Source organism: Dermacentor andersoni, chromosome 1 (assembly GCF_023375885.2).
Source record: "Dermacentor andersoni chromosome 1, qqDerAnde1_hic_scaffold, whole genome shotgun sequence".
In the NCBI taxonomy this organism is placed as follows: Eukaryota; Metazoa; Arthropoda; class Arachnida; order Ixodida; family Ixodidae; genus Dermacentor; species Dermacentor andersoni.
In genome coordinates, this window is record NC_092814.1 from 243194363 (window position 1) to 243212191 (window position 17829).

The window sequence follows — 17829 nt, forward strand, 5'->3', positions numbered from 1 at the left end:
AACCTTTCTGGCTTATTTAGAAGTGTTAAGAATAATTACTGAACCCTCATCTTTTTTCTTCTTACTTTTTCATGCATGATATATTAGTTCAGCCTGGTGTCCTCACTGAACTAAAGGAGGCAACTTTGTTATGTTTGGTGACTGTATGGACAAGTTAATATGTGGAGGTGAAGTTCAAAACAGATGGGTAATTGGGGCTTTTGCAATAAATTACGTATGCAAGCACTCCAGAGCCTTTTAGCATGTCTAGCGAGTGGGCAAGGATTGAGCCCGCTGCCCTGGCAGAACTATAAAAGCTGCCAAGACCAAATGTAGTGAAAATTGGTGGTACACTATGGAAACCCTCTGTGCGAAGTTAAATGTAGTTGGATCAAACACAGCCTTTGTAAAAAAATTTCTTATGCAAGTGTTAGAGCGCGTGATACAGCCGCTACCAGCTATGCTTCCCAATGTCCCGACATAGCTGTAATTTACAACAGGTTTATATTTTGTGGAAAGGGGAGAGGGACATGGTAACTGCAATGTGGGAAAATTTTTACGTTCATGGGGCAGCTTGCACGAACATTCAATAACGAAAATAATAACGGATTTAAGAATGCGTTCTTGTGCGGACTAGGTGCTGTCTATGGAACATTTAAAAACGTGTTCTTAAATTCGTTATTATTTTCATTATTAAATGTTCGTCCAAGCCGCTCCTGGTCCATTTAGAAGAGTTGCAAATAATTAATGAGCCATCTTTTCTTTCCTGATTTCCTGGAGTGATAACACGTTCCGTCTTATATTCAGTGATGTCCTCGGTGAACTAAACCAGACATTTTGTTCATATTGGGCGAAAATAAAGGGTGCGTTATGGGCAATATGTAGGTAGACTTTAAAGACAGGGGTCTGATTATGGCATTTGTAGTAAATTATGCATGTAAACTATCCAGAGCTTTATGAATGTGTTTTGCGAACAAAAAATTTATCCTGCTGCCCTGGAAGAACTGTGAACTCAACAGATGTCAGATCTAGCGGAAATTGAGTGGGGGGGGGGGGGGGGGGTGCGTTATAAAGCGATAAAGCATTGAATAGCCCCCTCAGCATTTGGCAGCAATTGGCTCTCAACAGATTCACTGGACATCATCTGTCGCAGGGTAGGGATGTCGATTCAATTTCTTGTGTGAATATTGCAAGTAGGTTATGTTGATTGTATGTCGTTACGTATAACCTTGACAATACTATTACCTAAACTAGCGATACATTTATGCTGTAGGCTTAAACAGCAAGTACAATTCTTTGTTGAATTATTCACATTCTTTGTAGCAAATGTGCATTTTTTATGTGAGCGGTACTGCTGCTACTGGGCGGGATCCGGGACCACTGTGGGGCTCTAATTGCCTTTTGTCCCTGTATCATCTTGAGATTTTATATAGTTGGAAGAGATAAATGCAAATTGAGATCATTTTTCGGGCCCCCATGGTTCACCATGTGCGATTGATAAATAGGTCCCTGTCTATTAAATATAGATATAATTGGCAGAAGCCTTTCCAGGTTATTTCAATTATTGTAACAGTAATTTGCAATATATATATATATATATCAAGAAAAAGTTCTGTAGGTCCGGTGCATAGGTACAGTAAACTCTCAGTTGTACGAACGTCGGTTTATCAAATATTTCAGAATAACGAACTTTTTAAAAATCCCAGGCAGTTTTCTTATAGATTCTATGCAAAAGTGTTTCACTTAAACGAATTTCGTAACAGTCAATATTTCAGTTTAACGAACTCGCTCAGAGGACCAAGGCTTATTTTTACGATCACAACCGATGCCCTCCCTCATCAAACCGCCGCTCCAGCGGCAATGTAAGGTCGCTGGCGCTACAGCGCCCCTGGGCGAAGCGGCGACGCGGAAAACGAACGGCAACGAGACATGGCCTCCGAGATCGCCCGCACAAAACGAGCAAGCATGTAATCTCGAAGGCATGAACAAAGTAACATCGCTGGCGTTTACAATGCCGCCAGAGCAAAGCGGCGATCTGTCACACCACAAACCACGCGGTGTGTGTTTTTTTCCGACCAGGTAGTTGTGGCATGGTCGTCGTCTCTTTCTTTCTTAAAGAGACGATGAAGAGACGAAGAAGAGGCAACTGCCGAGCCAGTTTCAAACCCTCTAGCTGAGGTTGTAGGGTACATTGGAAAGTTGAGAGACTTCGTGTCAACAGCAAGCTGTGCCAGAAGAAGTGTACAAAAACATTGACTCTTTGGACAGTTTTGTTACTTCCTGTGCTTTAAAAGTACAAGTGCAGAAGAAGATAACAGATTTTTTTTTCTAAGTGAGAAAGGCAGCATTATAACTGTTATGAACCTTGTACTTGTTGATATGTACAAACTCCATTTCATACATTTCTAACACTGTGGATGTCATGTCTTTTGCTCCATGAATCGCACTTCGAACTTTTGACTCTGTATGCCATGTCTTATGTTGGTCTAGTGAATATTCAGTTTAGTGAACTTTCAGTTAAGTGAACTATTTCCTTCGGTCCCTTGAAGTTCACTCAAGTGGGAGTTCACTGTAGTTGAAGAAACGAAGGGGCACACTTATGAAAATGGCATGTTTAATCATTTAATGTTTCGGCCGTGGCGTGGCCTTTGTGAGAATAACCCCCCCCCCCCCCAACACAAACACACACACACACACACACACACACACACACACACACACACACACACAGAGAGACAGACAGACAGACAGAGAGAGGGGGGGGTCAGACCATTTGCGGTTTGCCCCACTCTAGATATAGTTGGTACGGCACTACATGCATTCGTTGCGTAATGGTTTCCATATCGAGCTCCTGTACTAAGATCCTGTGTTCGAATCCTCCGTCGGACAGCTTTAATGTCTATTTAATTATTTATTACACAGTACTTTGTTGAAAACGACGAGTTTACAAAGTCACAAAGCCGTTTGAAGCGAGAAGCACGAAGTTCAGCCAAATCCATGTACTTGCCCTAATTCTCATGCTGGCTGAACCGTCCCGATAGCAGCTCTCATAGACACTAGCACCAGAGTTCCTTCTAGTAATTATTGTATGAAACTCTATGGTATTGGGTAGTGTCTTAGCTTTCCTCTTGCTATGCCAGGTGTAGGCACATGCCTTACTGGTTTGCTTTGCCTCCTCATAGAGGGCGCAAGAGCTTTGAGGGACGGACATTAAAAAATCTTTGGGAGGGTAGACATATACAGCTCTGCTGTAAAATGAGCAGGGTGCTCTCACTTTTGCTTGCTGCAAATATGGATGACGTGTGAACTGTAGCCATTAGCTGTCGACAAGAGCAGATCACCACTCTGCTTCAAGAATGCAAAGGGTTTGCCGGTTCGGTATGCATTCCACAAGAAAGCGTGAGCGTGGATGATATCCAATCTTTAATCTGAGTGGCTCTGGGCATGTGATGCCGAACTGGAGATTCTGCGCCACCGGGTTTGTCTTCTTGTAGACAAAGGCTTTCCATAAACGGAATTTTAGGATTCTGCGAGCTGCCAAAACGAATCCGACCCCAACCTCCACTTGGACGAATGTTTACATTACAGTTTGAATTTAACACAACCCGTGGATGCCACACGTAAAGTTTGTGACCCCCACTCCCCCTTTTCAATGTGGCAGTGGCGCGCAATACTCATCAATGTGCAATTTGAGGTACCGTGCTGAACACATCTCATTCGTGCTTACACAGTTACACATGAGTGGGAATGTACTGGGATGTTCTGCAAGTGGAAAGCCATACTTTCGAAACAAAGACCACGTGTGTAGTATTGGAAATTGCCCACGAAGGGGCCAAAGGGAAAGGGCCAATAACAAGGAGACACACCGGCCACAATGCATCGGAATGCTGAGCAGCACAGATGAAGAGATGCATGGACAATTTAGGGTGGTTGAAAAGCGAGGACGACTGGTTCCAACAGGAAGTCATTTCCAAAACCTGGCACAACAGCCCGCATGGCTTGTTGCCCACGTATGACGATTGGCTGGGCAAGTTCACGTGCAATTTCCCGTACAAGTGCCCTGATGGCAGCATGGCACATATCCGTACAGGCTAGTTTGCTTCTGCAGTGCGTCCATTTCTACCATATCTTGAATAAGAACACCCAACAAGCACTCCAACGCGTGCGCAGCGCAACACAGTCTCATGTCCAGGTGACGCAGGCTTTTGGTGTTAGTGTTGTGACGACTGCGTGCGAGAGCAATATGCAACATTTATGAGAAAAAAGAATTCACCAATGGTTACGATACTCCCTAATGCAAAATTTGAACGCAGCTCTATACGTGTTTTTATTTAACTATATATCAAGGCAAGGAATTTAAGAGAGACATGTAGCAGAGTCAGCCATCGTCAAAAATTTGATCTGCGCATCAAGCACGTCGGCTTTTATACATGGCACATCAAAGATTCTAGCGTAATTGCTGGTGCCCATGTGGCTTCCAGAAAGCACTACACAATTCGCATCGTGCATACAGTCAGATTACAAAAAGCATTGGTGACAACAGCAAATGGATAGAACTATCAACAACATTCAAGAAACTTCCGATACATGCAGGTGCATTGCGCAGCAAGGGATAATGTTTAACAGTTGTTGGTTGGTGAAAAGTAGTGGCCGAAGAAAGAAGTCATCAGTGAACAGACGACGGCGCGCTACTCTAGTGCCATTTTGTAGCAGTCGTCGCCACAGACACTACACCTGCATGGCTTTATGCTTTTCTTCTCACACTTTCACCATGTCCTCCTTCTCTGCTTTCCGTCTCATGCTTCCGCTGCGCCCTCCTTCTCCACTTTCCTCCTCACACTCTCTTCCCTCTCGCTGATCTTTTCCTCCCCCACTGTGCTCTGCATTAGCTCTTTTATCCGCTGTGCTCATTTGCTCAGTTACGCCAGGAACAGCTGCGCTCTATGCAGGAATAGGCACATAAGAGCCGCGCTCTAAATATAAGTCAGCTTTTGTGCATTCGAAGCGGCCTTGGAGAAGCAAATCGTTAAATTCGTCACCTTCCACTATCTTGGGAAACTGTCCAAGACATGTGAAGCTTCAGATAGGCATATTTTATACTTCGAATTGTCCATATATATAACTATTTTGCGATCCCCTTGGAGTTCGATATATCCGGCATAGACTGTATCACAATGCTGCATCAGCCACAAAAATGCCTTCATTATATCTGTTATTTGTTATAAGCATGCACATGGATACTGACAAAAAACAATTGTGATCAGGTCTATGCCTAAGAAACACAAGCGGGGTGACTCCGGTGGGCCAGCAAAGGATCTTCTGTAGATTTTGATGACCTGTCAGCATCTTGCCATGCCTATATGAGGAACAGCAACATCAAAATTACATACACAGGCTCTACACCACCATGAAGGTGCAACCACATGACTGGTGCTATTATGCGAGATTGGCATGTTGATTTGCCAACTGCTGTCCACCAATGCCATGCTGCCGCCACCTACACACTTTTTGCACATGCGGAATACGTGCACGCAGATCCATGTACTCCGCTACTACAGCTGTCAGTCTAGCTTGTGTGTCTGATCTCATTCTCCTTTGCCGATATGGTCTACGGAGTGCAAACATACTGACAGCAAGCTTCCCCCGATGGCTTGTCACCAGCTGCTCCACCACCCACGCTGCTTAGGAAGCTAGGCCTAATCGGCACCGCTTTATTGAGAGTTGGCAATTAATGTTGTGGTTTTGTGCCTAGTCAACATGGCCGCAGCTTTGTTGACAGCTCACACATGCAGTTCATGCCTGAAACATTGTGCAGCATCTGAAATTTCAGTTATTGCCGTTATACATTGATGCTATGGTGGCAGAGCCACAGGAAAGTCTGAATAATCGCAGAGGTCCAAAAAATAGGTCAGCTGAAAAATCGATCGGCAACTCAATTTTGCATCTTTGCTACCAGAATATCTATTTTGAGGCACACGAAAACAAAAATTTGCTACACTACAAACAATATCATGTCAGATCCTGCATTTTTGATTTCGTTATAGCAGCAGAATACCCCATTGAATTGAAACATACCCAGCCAAATCTTTTATTTACTTCCTTATATCCTATAATATGTTACATATGCGTTCACTATACCGAGGTTCAACTGTGTACATGTATACAGCATGTCTCAGCTAAGTTGAGCCAGAGTTTAAAAATATGCGAATGCCACATAGCTGGACAGAGCCAAGGCAATGTTGTTTGCCGTCGCTTGGAGATACTCAGATTATTTTTTTTCATTCTACCTAACTACATAATTAGTCCTAATTAATTAGCTTCTCAAATATTATAATTAGATTGAAGGTGTCAATGAGAAAATTATAGAGCAACGTGAAAAACTCCTGATAAAGTTTTTTGTTGTTCAATACAGGCTACATAAAAGTGTTTTTCCGAGCGTGAAAGAAGCCTGCAAATACACACAAAGTGCCTCGAGCGGCCAATCGAGCAGCAATTTTGTGTGCATTTACAGGCTTCTTTCACAATCCAAAAAACACTTATGTAGCACGTAATGAGCAACAGTAAGCTGTATCTGAAGTCTTCATGACGCCCTACAATTTTCTCATTGACACTTTTCATCTAATTACAATATTTGAAAAGCTGATTAATTAAGACGAATTATCCAATCAGGCAGAATGAACGATTAATATGAGTATCTCCAAGCGACGGCAAACAACATTACCTTGGTTCTGTCCAGCTACGTGGCATTCGCATATTTTTAAACTCTGGCTAAAGTTATCTGAGACACCCTGTATATTTGAACACAATCAAGTGCACAGAAGTAAAAAAGCCTCGTGCAACTAAAAAAAACTTACGTAGAAACTTCTTTTTCTCCTCATAGTCAAGGCTATGAAAGACTCGCCAGAACATTTTCACAGTTGGATGGTTCTTGTGAAACTCGTCTTTGTATTCAGCATTCTTGAAAAAAAGAGAAAGAGAGAGAAAATTCCGAGCACATCTTTGAATATATCGCATTTCAATGTCTAACATGTGCTACTAGACATGGAACTCTGATATAGCTGCCTGAATATGAAATATCTTGAAATATCTTGATATATGAATATATCAAGGCTGTACATCATCATACCTTTTCAAGTTCATTCCAGTTGTAATTTTCACTACCAACCACCAAGACCATTAGTTCTTGAGCGTGAAACAAGTCCTGGATGGAAACAGAGAAAAGTGCACATGAAAACGTGCCAACAATGCATAATACTAGCAATAATTCTGAGCTTTCAAACACTATCATGACAAAAACGACTAAATGTTTTTCAACATTTCTTACTCTGAAGGTAGACTTACGCTTGACTGGAATGCCCACCGCTCGCCTGCCACATGCATGCGGTCATGCAGTTTGAGCGTAAGTCAGCCATAAGCAAGTTCTGCTGCTATTAACCCACAGACATCAAGAGCATGTTACCTCTGTGAAATACATGTTTTCATCATTATGATCTGTAGCATTATGATGTGCAGGCACTACCCGAAACACACAGGACATTTTGTTGATCCTTTCTTCCAGCACTTACGCTATATTAATTAATTAATTAACATTTTAATTAGCCAATCAATTAATCAGTAATTAATTAAACACTGTAGCTTTATTCAGGGATATTGCAGGAGTGAGTAAAAGTATAAGAGAGACAAATACAAAAGAAAAAATTGATTGCCCTTCCAATACTGTGAAGAGAAATGCAAGTGAAGCTTGGGATCCGCGGCTCTTCGTTCTCATAACACCTTGGCCTCCCGCTCCCTCACGGCGAGGTCAGCACGTCGTCGACAAGCCCTTTCACGAGCGAGTTCCCGGTGGCATTCATTAAACACCGCCTGTTCTTCGGCCAAACGCACAACGCGCAGCCCACTCCCACTGCCATTCCTTCGACGCAGCCTGCGCTTCGACAGAATGAACCAAACGCGGCTCCCCATTTGAGTGCCAGGCCTGAACTGGCGGGAAATGGTAGGCGCGAGGCGAGCGAACATGTGATCACACCCTTTCCCTCCCCCAGAGAAAAGGAACACCTGTGATTGGGTCGCGCCTTGCGCTGTGTCTGCTTCTTCATGCACATAAAACCCCGCTTTAAAGGGCACATATGATGAACCGACAGTGGATGAATCAGTTAGCATGGTGGTCTCGCAACCCGGAGGTCAGTGGTTCGAATCCGCAGCTCGACAAGCAATTTTCATTTTCCCGCGGCTTGGGCTTTTTGTACGGCAACGCCAACACCAACACAAGTGAGGAAATACAAGCTTCACTTGAATATAAGCAGGACAGTAAAGTTAACATGAGTCGGTACATTATAGTGAGGTACAAATTTATCACCAATGTGCCTCTAAAAAATCCAACAGTGGCAATTCAAGGAAAGAACTGGGCATTGTGTTCCAGCCTTAGATAACTCAGGGAACAAATGGTGTTTGAAGTACTTCTGTTCAGGCAAGTTGGCATAACAAGTTTAAGCAGCATGAAAAGACGGCGACAACAAGGAACACATACACACAGGACCTGTCCTGTGTGAGTATGTTCATACACACACAGGCGCCATGTTGCAGTCTTTTCACGCTGTTTAAACTTGAAATGCATATCAAGTTGCTAGCATGCACAAAAGATGGCTTGAGGTTGAGCCTGGGTCATCTTCTAGTTGAAAAAGCCCTGGCCATTGCGAGGTAAGCATTAGCAAATAGACAACAAGATGAATGACTAATGTAGTACAATATTTTCATAGATTCAATGTGCTACGTACTTACTGCACACCAGGGGAAAATTCAAGGAAGTCAGAGAAGATGACAGTTAAAAATCCTGGTCATAACAATGACAAATGAAACTGCTTTCCTTCATTCAGATTTAATTTTGTGAGTGCCACTCTTTATATGGGCTCCAGATGCATGAAGCATATGACAGAAATAAAAATATATTCTAAGCATGAATAAGTGCTTTATACATTAGCAATTTCGTTTTCTTCAGTTTTCGATAAAATCGGCAAACAAATATTTTTTACTGCTTTTGCTGTAATGTGATCAACCTGCTGAGACCATTGCATGTTGTGCATGATGACGTCCCCTAGGTACTTATATGCTCGAGGAACTACTGCATTGTTTGATGTATACTTATGAAGCAAAGCAAAATGGCTGTTCGCAAATTACACGACAGTTTCTTGGAAGTTAGTATGTATCTGCCAACCTGTGCACCACGTAGAGGACCTGGTAAAGGACTCCTCCGTAAAGGACTCATGTCAAGACGGGCTCTTGACATGATACTGATGGGTAGGTCATTTATGAAGATCAAAGATAAGAAAAGTTCGAGAACAGAGCCCTGCAGGATGTCTGAAGTTACCTCTGCAGTAAGTAGAACTAACTGCAGGCAAAAATTTAGAAAACTGGCTATCCATCAAAGTAGTTTCAAAGTAGCTTACTGCGAATACTGTAAAGCAGTGATTTGGGCTTGTTGGTAAGATATCGTGAGGCTTATAGCGCGTTAAAAAGACAAGGATGAAAGTGAGACGTGACACACACAGGCACTAACTTGCAACAATCTTTATTTCGAGCAAGGGACCCATACATATACACAACTTTTTCGCGTACATCATACATGCGCTGTTTGCAAAAAAACCCTTACATTATTTGATAGCTTCAAGTCGAAGCTATCAAATAATTCCGCCAGCGTGCCTTGTGTAGATAAGAGGAGCTTTGCTGTCATCCCACATATCCACGGCTTATCGCACCGTTTAAAGAAAATAGGCCAACATGCGAATGTTAGGGTTGTGTTTTCAGCTTCTACAAAATTGCAATGCTTGTGCAGACTGACCAGACCAGGCCTCTCTGATAAGCGCACGTGCAAAAAGAAACACCAGGAACCGTTTGTTGAATGTGTGGAAGAAGTTATTTACAACCTTCCTTTAAAGTGTGGGAAGAACTACGTGGGGCAAAGCGGAAGGTGCCTCAACGAGCGTTTAAAGGAACACCGGTATAATGTAGCAGAAAAGCGGGGTGGGTTCCTTGATGCCCACTGCAGGCATTGCAGCTACACTGTCGCCGGGTGGATGATGGTGACTACTCAACGTGTGCTCCAGCATACAGAGACTGCTCCATTGTGGGAAAAGCCCGAGGTAGGATAACTCGCGAAATTATAGAAGCAGAAATGATTGATAGGCTTGGCGATAACTGTGTGTCTAAACCATTAATTGCCCTTTCCCGCAAAGAGTTATCGTACCTGCGCAATAGTGTGTAAGGGTTTTTTTGCAAAAGCGCATGTATGATGTACACAAAAAAGTTGTATATATGTATGGGTCCCTTGCTCGAAATAAAGATTGTTGCAAGTTAGCGCCCGTGTGTGTCACGTCTCACTTTCGTCCCTGTCTTTTTAACGCGCTATAAGCCTCACGATTACTGTGAATAACGGTTCTAAGGCTTTCAAAAAGTGGAAAAAAAACACTACACCTCTTTGTGTGCCAATATCATGACCGCTAGAAATGCAGTGTGCAAATTCCACTAGTTGAGTTACTGTGCTGAAACCATAACAGAATCCATCTTGAGTATTAGAGACACACAATGTTATTGGATTGAAGGTATTCTATAGTGTGTGTGCTTGTGTGCGATATGTTCTAGTAACTTGCATGAATTGGAAGTAAACAATATAAACCTATAGTTAGGAGTTGTTTTTCACCAGCCTTATAGGGCAGGGCTTTGGCTAGCTTTCAGGTATGGGTATCGACACTGTAGTCAACAATTTGTTGAAAATGACAGCCAACTAATGTGAAGACCAGAGAAAACAATGTACTAGAAAACTGTTTGGACCTGAGCACTTCTTTGTTAAGTTTAGTATCAGATTCAGTACAGTTGAACCCAGCTATATTGAACTCGCAAAAAAACGCCTATCAGTTTGATATAGAGCATAATTCTATATAAGCTTGTTAAAGATTTGGATTTCATAAAAGCACATACCATTTATAATATCACTTTATTGATGAAACTAGCTTAGTTTCCCATGAAATAGTCCTGTATTTTCTTCTGCTTGAGCAATTTTGCTGCCTGTGACGCACGCACTTCTCCACATTGTTTAAGGAGTCGGAGCACCTGAGGCCGCAACCTTCCGCATTCGCGCAGAAGCACCGGACTAGTGCGAGTGCACCAATCTCCTCGGAGGATGTGGGCAAAGGACCGTCGTTGCTTTCCTCATTGTGCCCACTTTCACTTGTGCTCGGTACGATGTCGGCAATGTAGTCTTCGTTTTCTGGCTCTCCCATGGTCACAACACCATCATCTGCACTCACAAACTCGTCTACTGTTGATTTGTCAACAGCTTCCGGAAATTCTGACAGCTCACTCCAAATTTGGGCAACACCTGCAACGGCTTCGTCGCATTCATCAGAATTTACAGTCATCACCGAGCACGCGGAGGCCGGCACGTCTGAAGTAATTTTGGGTGAACCATTTGAATACGGCCGCACGTACGCGTTGGGTGCCGGGGGCATCGGGTCACGAGTTTGGCCGCTTTAGCCCTAATCTCCCCCTTATTCTTCAAGATCGTGCTGAGAGTGCTCCTCAGAATCTTGCACGCTGCAGGCACATCCGACTTCTCACGGTGTTTGACCTGATTTATGATTTCGAGCTTCATGATGAAAGGCGAATTCTGCCGCTTCATCATGGCAACACTCCGGGAGAAGGCCTACAAGGCACAAACACAATGAACCAGAAAAGCAGCAAGACAACTCGCACTTGCGCCATCTTGCACGATGAAGGCACAAGAGCCTCTGATTGGCTGTCTGAGCAAGCTCTGCGGGAGGGCCAGGATAATTTTTTGCAGGGGGGTGTCGACGGCTCACCCGAGGCAGCGCGGTGACAGTAGGGAGAGCGGTTGGATAGAGCCGCGCCGCCGGGCTTCCCCGCCACAGCGAGGGAAAGCCAACTTCTGGGGGCACTTTTCCGCTTTGACGTTCTATATATCGGAAGTCGCTGCTACTTTTGTTCAATGTAAGCGTAATTTTTCCTATATATACTCATTGTAACTATACCGTGTTCAGAAATTGTTCAATATATGGAATAACTCGATGTAAACAGGTTTGATATAGTCGGGTTCGACTGCATACCGTTTTTACCGATTACAAGATCACCGATAGAGAGCTCAGGATCATTAACTGTAAATGGTAGCAAAAAGTTGTCATGTGCATACACGGATTAGAAGTAAAGATCGAAAGCATTAGCCATCTCGGTCAGATTATAAATGGTTGTGCCTTCTGATGGAAAAGAAACTACTCTCCTACACAAATCGTTTGCTCAGTCAGGTGACCAAACAGCATGCAATTTTGGGCACCTGTGGTTGCAGCTGTGTGCAAGTACTGATCCTTGTGTTTGCTCAGTCCACGCACTGAATCTAATCTTCATGGTCCACTGGGCAGCATTGTTAGACTGCTGCTGTATCCACGGAATGTACACATCTCCCAATTATGTCTCTCAACTTCAGCTACTGCATTTGCCACCTACTGAGGAAGAAGCACTACAAAAAACACTGGTTGCGGCTGTGTTGTGGGGATGCGTGACTCTCATGCGTCCCCTGATATCTTGTTTTCCCGCATAGCTCCCGTCTCCTGCAGTGCGGCTTCGCCGCGTGGCCTGGCGCCCGCAGCGGTCGGAGTGGCTGAAGCGCAGTACGAGAGATGGCGCGAGTGTTGCGCTGCTAACGCCGCCTACAGGCGGGGTTACTTGGGCGCTAAAAGGATAAGGCACTGCCTCTTTGATTCGGAATGGCAAGCAGCGCGGACGTGCCGCGCGTGCGCCGATCCATGCTTCTGCGAGACCGTCTCGTGAGGCCTCGTGTGAAAGAGCCACCGTTCGCGTGACCGTACGCACGAATGACCAGGCATTGGGATCCAGCATGGGGCAAACATATTCGCTTGCTATCCAGTCGCGGTGAGTCGGACTTCCTAGATTTGTCGCGCACCCATCGGCATGTTTTGTGGATAGCAACTCGGCTAGCAGCTATTGGTCTATGAAAGGTGCAATAAATGCCCTTGTGATTGTTTGCACTACTGTGTTGTCGTTCCTTTGTCCTAAGAGTACGGGGGTGAGGACTCCACAGTGTGCAAGTACTGATCCTTGCGTTCGCTCCATCCAGGTTCGTTGCTCTCTTGTACACTCAATTCTTTATTGTGCATTTGCCTGCCTCCATTTTGCCTCTATTCTTGTGCTTACTTTTTGCATTTCTAATCTCTAGCATGCTGACCTGTGCTGAACCAGCAATGAAATTGCAGGCTCTTTGTTAGGAGGTTGCCGAACTGAAAACTAGCCTAGTGATGTTCAATAACCTCTATGAATGTGTGAAAAATGACAATGAGGCAATGACCAAAGAAAACAAGGTCTTGAGAGATGAAAACAAAAACTTAGTAAACAAATGTGTGATCTCAAACAATATTTGTGGCTAAATAATGTTCAGCTGAAAGGCATCCCAAGACAAAAGGCAAAAACTGCTTGGCAGTGGTCCAAATTATTGGTGAGAAGATTGGTTGTCCAATCACCAATACAGATATAGACACTGAACACAGCGTGGCCGCAAAAAAATGGAAGCCAAATTATTGTGCAATTCTGTTAGAGAAACAAGAAGGCTGAATTCACTAAAAAGGCAAGAAAGGCATGGCTGTCTACCATGGACATAGGGTTTGACCAGAGTACAGGCCCCAAACCTGTGTATGCAGACAATCGCCTCACGCCAGAGTGAAAGCCCCTTTCTTTCTTGCCTTCTGAAGAAGCCGTAAAAAATGGACGCATCCTGAAATCAGTGAGAAAGAAACTTGGCATAGGAGAAACCAAGATGTATGCACTGAAAGATAAGCAGGGTAATATCATCAGCAATCTCAAAGACATAGTAAAAGCCACGGAAGAATTCTATACTGACCTGTACAGTACCCAGAGGAGTCAGAATACTTCAATTAGAAACAGTAATGAACAGGATACAGAAACTCCTCCTATAACTAGTGACGAGGTCAGAAGGGCCTTGCAAGACATGAAACGGAGAAGAGCGGCAGGAGAAAATGGAATAACAGTCGATTTAATCAAAGATGGAGGAGACATAATGCTTGGAAAACTGGAGGCTTTTTATACGAAGTGTCTATTGACTGCAAGGGTCCCAGAAAACTGGAAGAATGCAAATATTATACTAATCCACAAAAAGGAAGACGCTAAAGAATAGAAAAGTTATAAGCCCATTAGCTTACTCCCACAGCATTATATAAAATATTTACCAAAATAATCTCCAACAGAATAAGGGACACTGGACTTTAGTCAACCAACGGAACAGGCTGGCTTCAGGAAGGGATACTCTACAATGGATCACATCCATGTCATTAATCAGGTTATCGAGAAATCCGCAGAGTATAATAAGCATCTCTATATGGCTTTCATAGATTACGAAAAGGCATTTGATTCAGTAGAGATACCAACAGTCATAGCGGCATTACGTAATCAAGGAGTACAGAACGCTTACGTAAATACCTTGGTACAGACGTTCTACAGCTACCTTAATTCTACACAAGAAAAGCAGGAAGATACCTATAAAGAAAGGGGTCAGACAGGGAGACACAATCTCTCCAATGCTATTCACTGTGTGCTTGGAAGAAGTATTCAATTTATTAAAGTGGGAAGGCTTAGGAGTAAAGACCGACGGCAAATATCTCAGCAACCTTCCATTTGCCGATGACATTGTTCTATTCAGCAACAATGCAGACGAGTGTCAACAAATGATTGAGGACCTTAACAGAGAGAGTGTAAGAGGGGGATTGAAGATTAATATGCAGACGACAATGATAAATTGTCGGGCAAAGGAACAAGAGTTCAGGATCGCCAGTTGGCCTCTAGAGTCTGTGAAGGAGTATGTTTACCTAGGTCAACTAATCACAGGGAACCCTGATCACGAAAAGGAAATTCACAGAAGAATAAAAATGGATTGGATCGCATACGGCAGACATTGCCAGCTCATGATTGGAAGCTTACCATTATCATTCAAAAGGAAGGTGTACAATCAGTGCATTTTACCAGTGCTGACATATGGGGCAGAGACTTGGAGACTGACAAAGAAGCTTGAGAACAAGTTAAGGACTGTACAAAGAGCGATGGAATGAAGATTGCTAGGCATAACGTTAAGAGACAGAAAGAGAGCGGCTTGGATCAAAGAGCAAACGGGTATAGACGATATTCTAATTGACATCAAGAGAAAAAAATGGAGCTGGGCAGTGCTACAGTTGGCATCTAGCACGCCGTGCAAAAAGGATTTTCGCCCACCATGCCTCGTCAAAACAAAGCATGACTTCCTAATTCGCCATGGTCATCTCGAGTGTCTTCCAGTCTGGCGGAAGCCCCGCAGTGTTTACAGGCCTCTTTTGTGTGTGTGTGCGACTTTAGAGGAAGACCCTTTCCTCGAACTGTCAAACTCTACAGGAGAACTTCCACGGACCAGCAACACGCAAAAGAGGACAAGCACCTACAATTCCCGGAGGCTTGGTATAACCAGAAGCTGGGATAACCAGAGGCTTGGTATAACCGGAGGCGGGGCCCTCTTTCAGCGAATCAGACTCTGTGCCTGTCATGTGACATCGACGGAAGCAACATCCCTCCCATGATTGTAGAGAGCCTATTTAAGGGGCTCCGAAATGTACCTTTTTTGACACTTCATTCTCTCTTCTTCATCTTTCACCAACCTTTGAATAAACCGTGCAAGTTTCGCACTAGAAATCGTCTCGTCCTTGCCTGGTCGCCATGGTCTACCAGATGCCTGCAGCCCACCAACAACGCCACGCTACCCAATAGTAACGTCGGTCGAGCTTCGACAGGCAGGCGTCGCTACAACTCGGTAGCTGTACGATACGCTACCTTGGAGTACGCAACAGCAGGTCATGTAATGCGCAGGTTAGGTAACCGTTGGCCTATTAGGGTTACAGAATGGGTACCAAGAGAAGGGAAACGCAATCGATGACGACAGAAGACTAGGCGGAGCGATGAAATTAGGAAATTCACGGGCGCTAGTTGGAATCGGTTGGCACAGGACAGGGGTAATTGGAGATCGTAGGGAGAGGCCTTTGTCCTGCAGTGGACATAAAACAGGCTGATGATGATAATGATGACTTTGACAAAGCGATGTGTTGAATCGCTCAAATTTGTGCAGTGAATTAGTACAGTAGACTGGACATCAGTGATTAAGGAGGATTGTGCAGAAAAGGCTTTTGCATCTTTCTTGGAAACAATAGCTAAGAGTATAGAAAACTGCACCACTTGCACTACCGTGACGAAGCAAAATGGCTGTTCACAAATTACACAACAGTTTCTAGGAAGTTAGTATATATCTGCCAACCTTAACCTTCAAAAGAAATTAAAGTTGCTGCCTTGTAACCTTAAAGTCGTGCTTTCAGAAATATTCTCCAAAGCTCTTTATTATTAAGGTGTGATAACCGCAATTATTACCAGGATCTTGTAAAAAAACACAAGTAACATGACATGCTGCTGGAAAATTATTGAAGAGCTTCTGAACAAAAATGATTGCTCAAAGACCCCAATAAAAATAAAGCTAGGCAACGAAATGTATGCTAATCCTGATAGAATAGATAATGCATTCAGTGAACATTTTTGCACATATACAGATATGCAGCAAGCGGCATGTCCTTTACCTGATATACCACAGTGCAGTCATTCTTTTTATCTGCATTCGACAACTGTAGATGAATTTCATCAGGTCATCACATCTTTGAAGACTACAAACACTGGCTTAGACCATATTGATCCTTGTAAAGTAAAACTAATTCTGGATGAAATAATGTCAGTTTTGGAATTAATCATTAACAAATTGTTCTCTGCAGGGGCGCTTCCAAGCTGCCTTAAAGCTGGTAAAATAGTTCCTGTTTTCAAAAAAGGTAACCATACTTCAGTAGGGAGCTATAGGCCAACTTGTATCCCTTTTTTTGGTAAAGTGATTGAAAAGCTACTCCACACTTAATTAATGTGCTACTTAAAGAAATTTAACCTTTTGTCTCCTCAGCAATTTGAATTTCGCCTAGGATATTCAACTCTACTGGCACTTACTACTTTAACTGAAGAAATTAAGCAAGCTATTGACAGAGGCCTAATTGTGAGATCTGTATTTATCGACCTGATGAAGGCCTTCGACGCCATAAATCATCGAATACTTGTTAAGTTCGAATCATTCCGCATATCTGGTCCTCCACTAAATTTTATTAGAAACTACTTCAGTAACCGATCTCAAATGATACAGGTTAATGCCCATCTCTCATCATCCAAGATAATTAACATAGGAGTCCCACAGGGATCAATTTTAGGCCCACTTTTACTTTCTTATGTTTATTAATGACCTATCCACTATTCTTGCTAAGACCAAGTGCATAATTTATGCTGATGACATGACCATCTTTACATCCAGTAAATCAGTTGCCACGCTCTAGTCTAACCTTAACACCAACTTGAACAATATTACTTTATGGTGCCAATATAATAATCTTCAGATTAATCCCACTAAAACCACTTTTATTCCATTCCCTGCAAATTTCAATCAACGTCACACCTTCCGTTCACATTGGTGATTACGTCATACAGGTTTCAAATGAAGTGTAGTTTTTTAGCATCATTTTAGATACTGAACTAAAATTTCATGGACACACCCAATCACTCGTGAATAAGATTGCATATGGCATCTACATAATCATCAAGACAAGAACTTATTTTCCACCTCACCTTGTGCAATTTTTGTATTTTGCTTATACATTTTCATAACCATCTTTCGTATTGTGTATCGTCGTGGGCCAATACGTATTTTACGCATAGTGA

The 17829-nt window shown here is 43.2% G+C and overlaps 1 protein-coding gene across 4 annotated transcripts in view; it reads right to left on the minus strand.

The window, feature by feature from the left end:
• Herc4 (HECT and RLD domain containing E3 ubiquitin ligase 4) overlaps nt 1–17829 on the minus strand; it is a 281533-nt gene that overhangs the window by 30384 nt on the left and 233320 nt on the right. For all 4 annotated transcript variants that reach the window (XM_055063579.2, XM_050196063.3, XM_055063577.2 and 1 more), the window contains 2 exons: nt 7106–7180; nt 6834–6936 (listed from right to left, as the gene is read on the minus strand). In XM_055063579.2, the coding sequence (XP_054919554.1) occupies nt 6834–6936; nt 7106–7180 (178 nt within the window). The remainder of the gene's footprint in view (nt 1–6833; nt 6937–7105; nt 7181–17829) is intronic.